The 12,397-nt window shown below is 39.5% G+C and overlaps 1 protein-coding gene across 4 annotated transcripts; it reads right to left on the reverse strand.

The window, feature by feature from the left end:
• Window positions 1-4,399: 4,399 nt before the first annotated feature.
• Window positions 4,400-7,585, reverse strand: LOC116198504. Of its 4 annotated transcripts, none has more exons than XM_031528672.1 (3): window positions 7,084-7,585; window positions 5,564-6,318; window positions 4,400-4,726 (listed from the first exon to the last, which is right to left on the reverse strand). In XM_031528672.1, the coding sequence occupies exons 1-3, from the start codon at window positions 7,393-7,395 to the stop codon at window positions 4,654-4,656; spliced, it is 1,140 nt and encodes a 379-aa protein (XP_031384532.1). In that variant the 5' UTR covers window positions 7,396-7,585; the 3' UTR covers window positions 4,400-4,653. The 4 variants fall into 4 exon arrangements, with proteins under 4 accessions (XP_031384532.1, XP_031384531.1, XP_031384530.1 ...); XM_031528671.1 differs by having other exon boundaries at window positions 4,400-4,732; window positions 7,084-7,584; XM_031528670.1 differs by having other exon boundaries at window positions 4,400-5,453; window positions 7,084-7,570.
• Window positions 7,586-12,397: the final 4,812 nt, after the last annotated feature.

Below are 12,397 nucleotides of genomic sequence, written 5' to 3' on the forward strand. Positions count from 1 at the left end.
AACATTGCTCTACAATACTGCCAGCCCTTTTATTGATTCGCGTGGCAAGAATTTTCTCTGGCTGCAATTGGAATGAACCGGTTGAGTCCACCAACTATAACGGAATGACCTGCTAGTCTGGATTTCCTATGCATTTCTTGAGCATCGACACATGGAACACAGGGTGGATTCGGGCTGCCTTTGGTAAGGCCAACTTATAAGCCACTTCACCTACTCGTTTCAGCACCTGGAAGGGTCCAATGTAGCGTCTTCCAATCTTGTGATAGCGTTGTAAGCGAACCGACCTTTGGCGATAAGGTTTCAGTTTCACATAAACCCAATCACCCTCTTGAAAGTGCACATCGCGTCTCTTACGATCAGCTATCTCCTTCATTCTTAGCTGAGCCTTAGCCAAATTTTGCCTCAGTAAAGCGAGAGCCTCATCTCGATTCAGCAGTTGTTGCTTCACCAATTCATTAGAACTACTTCCTTTAACATACCGTGCCATCGTGGGGGGTTCTCGTCCATATAGAACTCGAAAAGGTGTCGTTCCAGCAGATGTTTGGAAGGAAGTGTTGTACTAATACTCTGCCCACGGAAGCATTAACACCCAGCTATGTGGAGAATCAGCAAGGAAACAACGTAGATACATTTCCACGCATTTGTTTAGCACTTCCGTTTGCCCATCTGTCTGCGGGTGGTAGGCAGTGCTAAAAGCCAACGTGGTGCCCTGGAGTCGATTAATCTCTTGCCAAAATGAGTGCATGAATTTTGGGTCTCTGTCAGTTATAATCACCCGAGGTACCCCATGCAATCGAATGATATCAGCCACAAAAACCTCAGCAACCTGTCTACTCGTGGCGTGTGCTGGTAAAGCAGTGAAATGCCCATACTTCGATAATCGGTCGACGACCGTCAAGATAGTTGCTTTCCCTTTGGAACTAGGCAACCCTGTAATAAAATCCATGGAGATTTCTTCAAATACCATCTCTAGAATTGGAAGAGGTTGAAGCAAACCAGCTGGGCGCTGGAAATTATCTTTCATCTGTAGACAGACTTGACAAGCAACAACAAATTGTTGAACATCCTTGCGCATATGCTTCCAAGAAAAATTAGAAGATAACCGATGGAAGGTTCGCACTATTCCAGCATGCCCTCCAATTGGTGAAGAATGAAATTCTTGTAGAAGTGTGAGACGGAGAGGCGACCCCGAAGGAATCACCAGTCTTCCACGAAAAAATAACAATTCATCCTTAAATTCATATCCTGGTAAGGAGCAGGGGTCCGTTTGCAATTGCTGCTGCAACTCTAATAACTTGGGGTGCTCTTTGTTAACCTTGCGCAACTCATCGGCTAAAGCAAACTTTTGACTAGAGAAAGCCAGCAGAGTAGTAGCAGGCACTCGGGATAAAGCATCTGCAGTTGAGTTTTGTTTGCCAGGACAATACACTATAGTGCATTCATAACCAACCAGCTTGCTAAGCCATTTATGCTGTTCAGGAGTTTGTATCACTTACTCCTGTAGATTCTTCAAAGATTGCCGGTCTGTGACAATGGTAAATTTGCGCCCCAGAAGATATTGTCTCCATTTACTTACTGCTTGGGTAATGACATACATTTCCCTGTGATAAGTAGAAGCTCGTTGCATTCGTGGACACAACTTTTGACTGAAATAAGCCACGAGGTGACCTTCCTGAGACAACACAGCTCCACTACCAACACCAGAAGCATCAGTTTCAACCTGAAAGTCCTTAGAGAAATTGGGTAGTGCTAACACCGGTGTGGAACTGAGCTTCTGCTTCAGTGTTTCGAAGGCTTCCTGCGTCACTGAATTCCAGCAAAAGGCATCTTTGCGCAGCAGGTCAGTTAAAGGACCAGAAACATGCGCATACTGTCGAATAAATCTCCTGTAGTAACCGGCTAAACCCAGAAAACTACGTACTCCCTTGACATTTTGTGGTTGAGGCCATTGCTGAATAGTGATAATTTTGTCCGGATCAACCGCTAGGCCTTGTTTGGAGATAATATGCCCCAAATAACCCACTTGAGTTTGACCAAATAAACACTTGGATTGCTTGGCCACAAGGTGGTTATCTCTCAACAACTGCAAAACCAATCGTGAGTGATCCAAATGGGTCGCCCAAGTAGGACTATAGACAAGTATATCATCGAAGAATACTAGAACAAACAGGCGCAAATAAGGCCGAAAGACCCCATTCATGAGAGCTTGGAAGGTCGAAGGAGCGTTGGAGTGGCCGAAAGGCATTATCAAGAACTCGTAGTGTCCGTCATGAGTACGAAAAGCCGTTTTCTCCACATCTTCAGTTTTAATGCGTATCTGGTGATACCCTGCCAATAAGTCCAGCTTGGAGAAATAGTGGGCACCATGCAGCTCATCAATAGATGGGATGGGAAATCGATCCCTAACTGTAATAGCATTGAGAGCCCTGTAGTCGACACAAAAGCGCCATGCACCATCCTTCTTACGAACGAGCAATACTGGAGAAGAAAAGGGGCTGGTACTGGGTTGAATGAGGCCCTCTTGAAGCATCTCAGCAACTAGTCTTTCCATTTCCTGCTTTTGAAAGTGTGGATACCGATAGGGCTTCACATTTACCGGACCAGAGTTGGGCAGCAAGTGGATTGAATGATCTTGTGCTCTCGAGGGTGGTAAGCCATGTGGTTTGGCAAAGACATCCGAGAAAACCGTTAATAACTCAGAGAGTTCTGGTGGATACTCTGGAGTAGATTCCACACTCGTAGTTAATAATTCCAGATGAAAAAATGAAGCAATAGAATCAGTATCCTTCATACGTCTCAGACACTGTAGCTGGACAGGTTGAATCGCAGTGGTAAGGTCTCCTTTCCAACAAATCCGCTTCCCTTGAAAATCGAATTCAAAGCGATGATTTGCATAATCTGTGAGAATCGGACCCAAGGTGACCAGCCAAGAAATGCCCAAAACCATATCAGACCCATGTAATTGAATGACAGAAAAATCAAGTGGAAGTTCACAGCCTTGAATTGACAGGGGAACACTTCGAATAATTCCTTCACATAACAGTCGTTCACCGCTCCCAACTAATACTGAAAATGCAAGGGAGGGTTCAATAGGTAACCCTAGAAATTTCGCCACCCGAGCTTGCACAAAATTATGCGTACTACCCCCATCCACAAGAACCTGAACTAGCGTGCCATGGAGGTAGCCAGTAAATCGAAAAGTAGTCTGCGAAATACTCCCAGCCAGTGCATGATAAGAAATAGTCGAAAGGGCTTGTACCTCTTGGACCTGTAACTCCTCGGCCAAGGCAGTATCACTGGACGTCTCCAAAACAGGTTCGCTGTGTTGCCCACCCTCATCCTCACAGAGAAACAGCTTCGGTTGAGAGGCACATTTATGATTAAAGGTATACTTCTCATCGCAATAAAAACATAGATCTTTCTCACGCCGTTGTTGGGCTTCGACATAACTTAGTCGCTTCACTGGTTGTTTCCCCGGAAGCGTTGTAGGAGGGGTTATCGGTGAACCCACAGAGCTAGTAGGAGTAGATGGCGTCGGAAGCAACGGAGGGGAGCGACCTAACGAAGGCCGAATAAAACCCTTCTCAAGGGCAATGCGTTGTTCATGTAGATGGACCAAGGTGATAGCATTCTCCAGTGTAGTGGCTATGGATCAATACTGCTATCTTGATATCCAATCTCAAGCCCGAAATAAAACAATGGAGCAAGAACGTACCTGGTAATGCCATAGTTTCATTGGAAATAGCTTCAAAGCTGGCCTGATACTCAGTGACAGTAGTGTGTTGGCGAAGTTTAGCCAACCGCCCTTCAGGAGCTTCAAAATCCTTCTTACGGAACCGAGTAACGAGGGCTTTAGCAAGATGCGGCCAATCAACCTGCTGTTTGTTACGAAACATCCACCAATACCACTCAAGAGCGGCACCCTCTAAGTAGAAGGAAGCTAGATCTAGTTGATGATCGGGGTTGATTTTATAAAACTCGAAGTAATGCTCAACCTGAAATGTCCAGGCCTCTGGGTTGGTGCCACTGAAACGCCCAATCTCAACCAGAGCCGGCCTATGACGTAAGTTCGGAGTGTTGTTGGTCCCCCGATCCTTGGCCCGAAAAATCAGCAGTAGCAAGACGTGATTTACTCGGATTAGCCATGAAATCATCCAGTTGAGTTCCTAGGGAAGACGGGCGGTGTAATACTTCTTGAAATAGCTTTTGTTGACCCATCACGGTGGAATTCAAGCCTTCAAACTCCTTCTTGTGTTGGATTTGAGCTTCTTGAATAGCTTTTAAGGAATCATCGAGAACCTTGAGGCGAGTACCCTCTGCCATCGGAGATGAGAACGTAATGAAAGCACCAATGTAATGAATCCCACTAGTAACAGAGAAACTAATGAAGCAATACTCAGGGAAGGAACGATGGGAATGCTTTGTATTCAATCAGCAACTCTTAAGGGAGAATTGCAATCCTCACAGCATAACATTCAGGAGAAAAGGAGATGAGAAATACAGAGAGAAGATTGAGGAGATGAGAGAAGAGGAATATCACTTAACAGATTGGCTACCCTTTCCTTCGTTCACCCCCTTATTATAACAGCTCACTCCCTGGCCACATATGCCAGCATACACTTTTGGAACTAACTCAGGCCCCAAACGAAGTCATCAAATCTTTGAGAAGGAATCCTCTGACATGAGCTCCTTCTCTTTGCACCGCCACCATGATCCATGCTGGCACCTGCTCCTTCATTCACAACAATACGTTTGGTTCGTTTGGTACATTTAGGCTGATCATGTTACAAAAATAATCGGCAACATTCTGGTTTTCATCATATGGGACAACAATATTAGAAAGCACAGTGGTAAATTTTGGACATGATCAGCCAAGCATGCCGAAGGATCAAATGGAAGTTTAGAAATCTCGTCATCGTCTATTTTACTCTCCCATGTTTGTGAAAGTCAGCTGACGATGGGCGAGAAGGGCTTTCTCGTCGTTCTCATGGTCAAATTCGAGGCTTTCCTCCTCTCCATAATCTACCATGCTCCTCTCTTCCCCGTTGAGCCCACCGGATTCCACAATCTTGAGGTCATAGTACCCATCTCCAAAGCACGGGGCATTACTACCAGTCTGTCCCAACTCCAACTCTCTCAATGCTTCCATTCTCGCCCTGTCCCTGTCTCTCGGGTATGTGCAGTAGAGAAACGAGTAGATAATGCAGCATATTGTGAACGGAATCCCCATTGCAGTGTAAAGTGCCTTAGCAAGCGATGCAGCATTCTCACGGTCTGTTTCGATCTCTACAGTGCCTGATGATCTTGTGGGCACGGGTTTGTAGCCGTACACATGCTGAGCTAGCATCCCAACCACTGAGGGAGCAAACGATGCGAGTATGGTCTCGAAAGAATTGTCAAGGGCATAAATGCTTGTCCTAGATTTCTCCGGGACTATTTCTGCAAATATTGGACTGAGAACAGCGTTTATATTTGCCAATTTATTCTTGAATTTGCCCTATGTGTCCGGTTAGTAGCTCTTATAGACACTGAAGTGTAAAGCTAAAAGCTGAACGGAACTTACTTGTTCGTGGCAGGAGCATTCCAGGAAATGCAAAAACCCATGATGAATAATACAAGACCATGTGAGAATGCCGTGGAGGGATCATCGGGCAAGGCCTGCAGCAAAATTGCAGCTAAAGGAATAGCTGAACCCGAGCTTATCTGTGACAGAACTATCCTCCCTGAGTTTGGAAACCGTTTAGCTAGTACATCCCCCATTCTTCCGCCAAACAAGCCCCCGAGTGAAGAGGCAATAATGAAGAGGGTCATCAAGAAGGCTGTCTTCTTGTGGGAGAAGCCTATGAGTTCTAACCACATAGTAGCAAAGGATAGAGCTGATCCAGCGAATGAGCCCCACACGCCCTGAGCCACGAATATCTGAAAAGTCGGGATTCTGATGACAGATTTCACTTCCTTAAACAGTTCTTTTAAATCAGACGAGAAAGACTTATCTGAGCTCTGGTCTTTAGGAGAACCGATGCCATCACCAAGAAAGTGAGGATCCCTTGCAAAGAGCCGAACCAATACACCGACCACAATGCTTATCAGTCCAACCAAGTGGAAGGAGACTCTCCACCCGGGAATGCCCATGAAGCTTGTGGAGGCTATCAAGACAGAGAAGAGGTTGCCCAAGATGGAGCCGATGTTCCCAGTCAGTTGAAGCCACCCGAATGCCATCCCCCGGTTGCTCTCATCAGTTGAGTCTGCAATGAGGGATTGAATAGCTGGGGTCACTATGGCGAGCCCGATCCCGTTCAAACCTCTCGAAATTGCCACCTGAGAGAAAAGGGGAGATCAGAAGCGCATCAACCTGTTTGCATATACTGCAAATAATTTCCAGTGAGTGGTATCATCTTGGTTTCCCCTCCCAGGCATCCGGTTGGAAGAATAACATCATTTTATATCATTAACAGATGAGCAAGAAGCAAATGACCCCATCCCACCGACCCGCCATACATCTAGAGCATGAAGCAAATCACCGTATGCCTTAACATATGACCTGACGGTTTGTTTGAAAGCTTAAACGCCAATATAGGTATATCAATCAAATCAACAGGAACATTCCATAATGATTTCTCCATAGAGTAGTCTAATCAATGAATATCGGATTACGACTTTTAACAGGAAAGTTTGTTACAGCCTGTCCTGTATCAGTTATAAACTGAGATTCAAGAAACCCATAAATCAACAGACGAGCTGAGTTCCACATACTAGCCCGGAATATTGGTAAAATTTTCTTGCCAAATGCATAGTGATCTTCAGAACACAAAGCACTTCATTACTTAAACACCGAGCTGTTTGAAACGTAAGCAATTGAATCTGATTATCAATTTCATTGGTTTTTCAAGATCTGCCGAAAACCAATACAAACCAACCCATAAATCAACAGACCAGCTGAAGTCCACATAACTCTGTATCCCCAGGGCACACAAAAAATAAAAATAAAATAAAAATCCAATCACTCGAGCAACCAACATGGTATTGGGCATCCATTAATTGGGTTAACAGATCAAGAGAGGAAAGGAGAGGAGAGGGGGAGACCTGAAGGAAGGTGGAGGAGCAGGCGACAAGGAAGGTAGCGCCGGCCCAGAGGAAGGCACCGAGCGCGATGATGTGAGCCCGGTTGTGGTGCACTGCCAGGTAAGCCGCAAGTGGGTAGCACGAGCACTGGACGATGGAGCGGAACAAAGTCAGTGACCCCAGCCGGGTCGGGTCGGCGTGCAGGGCGGCGCCCACCTCCTTGTAGACTCCCGGGAGCAGGGACTCGTCGGCCCTCTCCATGATGCCAGCGAGGTTGACCAGGATCAAGGTCAGCGTCTCTGGACTTGCGGAGAAGCGGCGGAAGACTTTCATGGCTCCGGCAATGGAGGAAGAGTTCGGTCCTTACTCTGTTTCACTTTCAGGCCCCTGTTGTCTGTTTTTCTTCAAGATGGAAACGTCGAGGAAGGGCGTTGATTACTTCTGTCATACTCCCGGAGCAGGTAACATAAGAAACTGGAAAGTGTGTGGCTTTTAGGGCCCACGCCTGGTTATATGGGCGACCTTACATGCGCCGGGTGGGTGCACCCAACCCTGTCGTCTCGGTAGATCTCGTGTTAGGGAAACTGAAGAAGGAGGGAAAGGTGGGAATTAAAAAATTGAATAGAACAGTAATCCGCTGCTCCGAGTCTAGGAACTCCGATGTATTCCAATTCCGTACGGTTTGCTTACGGGATAAAATAAGAGTTCTTTCCATAGCCCTAGTCAGAAAATTGCTTACTCATAAGTAACAGTTAGAAAATTAGGTACATTTATCCACCAATCGAATCCAATTTATGTAACGTGATTTCTAAAAAGAAACTGTTCATTCTCCACTCTGGTATAATGAAAAGAACCAATAAGAATTCCTTCAATTTCATGAACTCATGTCCTATTAATTGGAGTTACTAATAAGATATGATTCATTTGTCTGCTTCAACTCTGTTAGTAATTCATGATTCTGTAAAATGAGGTAATCACTGAAAATTTTATAATTTATCCATGATGATTGACCAAAGCGGTATTACCTCCGTTTTCTGTCCGAGAGTTTAAGTGATGTAAATATGATGTTAACACGATGTCGAGCTTATATTTGCTCTTAGAATTGGTACCTATATATCCGTTTTCCAATAACAAGGATTCATTACTTGGTTACGCGTCGAAATATACATTTGGTAGATGACTGTGTAGTTCACTAGTAGATCCATGAATCTTTAGTCATCAATTTATCGAGGGAAATCTCAAAACCGGTGAATCAATTGAACTTTACCAGTGAGAGTTGAGAGATCAGCAAGAAACATGCTTTTCCTCGAAAATGAACATTATGTTGCCTATCAAAAAAAGAAGAAGAAGAAGAAGAAGTGTGATTACAGTGTCTCTGATAATATTTTATACTCATTTATTTATTGCATTAAATAGTTAATTCAGTTTGCTTAGCGAATACTCGGACAGCTTGCGTGAGATCTATAAAACAATTAGAAGGAAAAAAAGAAATTACACATTTACTCATCCACAAAGCAAGCATTGGGAGAAAATTGATTTATTAGCAAGAGAGGGGCATCACTAATATGAATTAATAAGAACCCAGAGGACCATTTTTCGGTAGGAAGAATACAGAGGACTTTCAAAAGTTGTAGAACTAAAAAACTCAATAATAAGAGCTCGCCTTATATAACAAGAGAGGGGCATCACTAATAAAAACCTAGCCAAGGTACCAAACCCATCACTAATAATAAATGTGGTGATAGATTAGGAAGTGGTATATAACTAGACCGACTTGTCTTCTTTATTATTATTATTATAAAATAACTAGAAGTTTTGCTCATATGTTACATAGTTTATTGACGAATTTCTTTTTTCAACTTCTGTAATTTTTAGTTATAAGATAATTAACACTAGTTAAGGTGCTTGTGTTTGAGATATATATTGCAATTTTGAATATTGTAAATATATTTTAGTCATTTGAGTTGAAGGATAGAAAATTACATATATAGAGGCATGTCAACTCTCACAAAATACACATTATCTCATTTTGCTGGGAATTTCTTTTTATTTTATTTTTATTTTTATTTTTAACTATACTATTTATTTATTTATTTATATTTATTTAAGGGAGTGTTGTGTTTTGTAATCGCCACTCAGGAAAATGCAAAAATAAATATGATAAAATTACTCAATCACCCATTTAAGAAAGTAACCATCCAATTAGAAAGAATTTAATTTTAGATGTTTTAGTCATTGTACAAAATATTTTTTCTCATTTTTCTCCACAATTTTCTCCCACTTCCCACTATTCACTCATTCCATCTCTCTTTCACATCTCTCTCACGTTAAATTATTTCTCTCCACTCGCTCATAACTTAAGCACACCTGTAAAATACTTCCATTTATTTTTCCTAATTTTTCATATTATTTGCAACGAAGTTGGTATATGAAAATTCCAATGTAGCGCGAATAATGAAAAATAATTTATACAACATCTCATATATGTGTCTACGATTTTCAATTTGAAATTATTATTAATTTTGCCAGTAGTGCGGGTCATGCTCTAGTAGTGATTTTATGTGTTCAAATATTGATATTAATGTTTGTATCGGTTGTTTCCATAAGTAATTCGGAGAACTAACTATTAAGTTCAAATCTATTGATTCCAAAAGCAAATCTATATTTATAATATATAATAGCGAAACGAAAAAACAAGTTTAGTGAAGTTGCGCTCTGTGTCATCCTGGGATTAACAAGGTAGTGCCATGTGTGAAGCCTTCAGCTCTTTATTTACCCAAAATTCACTAGTTTTCTCTACCCTCTTTAATGCATTAGTAATTAATGCAAAAGTAAATAAATTGATTTCTAGAGATAACATATTTATATCATTTCAATTTACTAAAATTACTTTCGTTTTCTAATTCTTGATTTAACAAGTAAAATTATGTTTACTAGAATATCTAGGAACTTCTAAAGTTCCTATGCAAATATTAAATACAGTTAAAAAGTAAAAAAAAATAATAAAAGTGAATTGATCTAAGAATTCATACAATTTAGTAATAAATATATCTTTTGAAATTCGATTAATTAAAAGTATTTTCTTTTTCAATATTCAACTCTACAATTACTTTATTATATTTTTGAAACTGTAATAGGGTTTTTAAGTTTGAAAAGGATAAGGAAATATTTTTCTAAAATTTTTTCACTCAAGTAATTGCTTACACAATTGAAATTGTAAGGCAATTTGGAATATTCAAAAACTATTACAAGTTCCGTGTTAATATTAAATATACTTAGAAATTAAAAAATGATGCTAAAAGAATTTATTTGTTTAAAATTTCAAAATATGACTAGGATAATTTTAGTATATTTTTATTAAATTTACTTAAAGTTAAAACATTTAAGTTATATGAGTAATTTATCATTGTATAAAGGATATAAATATAAATATTTACTATAATTTCAATATTGAATATTAAGAGTTTTTTAGAAATTAAAATGAATTAATTAATTACTTTAATTTTGATTAAATAATTTTATTCATGTGGTTTTACTAATCTTATTTATAAAAAATCTAAATTAATTCTTTTGAAGTGAATAATATAGTTTTTTTATGTAAATAAAGTATTTAATAGAGTAAATCTAATACAATGAATTTAACATTCTTTGTTTATCGCTATCTTAACGATTATCAAAGAATTAATTTTACAATTATAAACTAATCAATATTTTTAAAGACTATGTATAACAAATAATATAAATTTCTGTCATTAATAACACTTCCGCGTAATGAGCGGGTGAAATAGCTAGTTCTATTAACTCAGGAAGGCGCAGTCCTTTAGCATTATTATTAATATAATTAAGACTTTTTCAAATTTTAAATATTTTTAATTTTGTAAACTAATATAATAAAAATTATATTTGGCTGCAATAATTCTTGAATGTCTATAGTTTTTCTTATAAAATTAGTAAAGCTCGGGGTTGACCAAGCGAGAAGAATAAAAGCCCAAGCTTGAGAAGTGAGTCAGATCGAAAGTAACTAGCAATTTACGTTTTTTTTTTCTAATTAATAAGTAACAATTTACGTTTTCGGTTACAAGAAAAACCCATGAATCTAGTATAATAAAATAAAATTTCTAAATAACTAAAAAATTAACACAAATAATCTTATTAAGTATCAAACTTGAATCTCTTAATTTACAGTTGAGAGTGTGCATACGCCATTGTAATATACCGTCTTTTGATATATAGTAATTTACTTTAAGATGGGCCTGCTTGAGCTAAAATAACTAAGAAGCAAGTTAAATGCATATTGCAGACCGCGATTAGCAACAAGCTCGTGTTTGTTCGGCACAATTCAACTGGCAACTCGGCTCAAGCTCGAAATAACCCAAATCAAACACAGCAGCTTGCGAGCGACTTGATAAACTGGCTAGCCTGCGGTTCCTTCTTTTTGTCCTCAGTTGGTTTCTATGCAATCCTTTGCATAGAAAGAGAATTCACCAATTGAGGCCCAATGCTTTTGCAAGCATATCTCAAATTACATGAATAAATTGGGATGAAATTTAGGCGCAAATCGAGTAACAAATTTCGAACAAGTTTCTCTACTATAATAACATATGAAGAAATGCTACCTTTTTTTAAAACAAAATCTATTATATCTATGCTCTGTTATTTATCATTGTGTTTTATTTTTTTGTTACAAGGAGGCTCATAAATCTAGTTAATTTTTTTTTTCAGTTATAATGGAAACTTATGACATAGTACAAGAATATAAATAACAATGCTAAATAAATGGGCATGAAAGTCCCATTGATAAGGATCGAACCCAAAATCTTATGGTTACGGACGGCGACTTATGTCATTGCACCAAATCCCTTTCCTCTAGTACAAATTATCTTTTATCTATTACTTTTGTAAAAATACAAAAGCTCCAATTTTTATTTCCAAAATTATCCTTATTAGCACTTGCGATTTGCACGGCACTATCGATAAACAAACCACTCACTTTTTTCACTACTGTTTGATTCCAAAATAAAAAATAATAGTTGCACACAAAATGCCTCACTGCCATTTCCCCATAATTGCTACGTTTCCTCGCCAGCAGATAATAGTTGCACTCTAATTAAAGTATTAATTGAGTGGTAAACAACTCTAATACCCGTAAGGAGGAGAATATAAATTCGAGTTTCGAAAAATACTTCTGTTGAAAAAAAAAATCTTTAATGCTCAATATTCTAAAATTACGGTAGTAATGTCTCACACCACTTTAAACTATTTGACCTTTACCAACTGAAAAGCACATTTTCCCCACGCAATTCATTTTCCCAGCTAACACAATTCACGCTTCCTT

The sequence above is a fragment of the Punica granatum genome, chromosome 3 (assembly GCF_007655135.1).
Source record: "Punica granatum isolate Tunisia-2019 chromosome 3, ASM765513v2, whole genome shotgun sequence".
NCBI classification, from domain to species: domain Eukaryota; kingdom Viridiplantae; phylum Streptophyta; class Magnoliopsida; order Myrtales; family Lythraceae; genus Punica; species Punica granatum.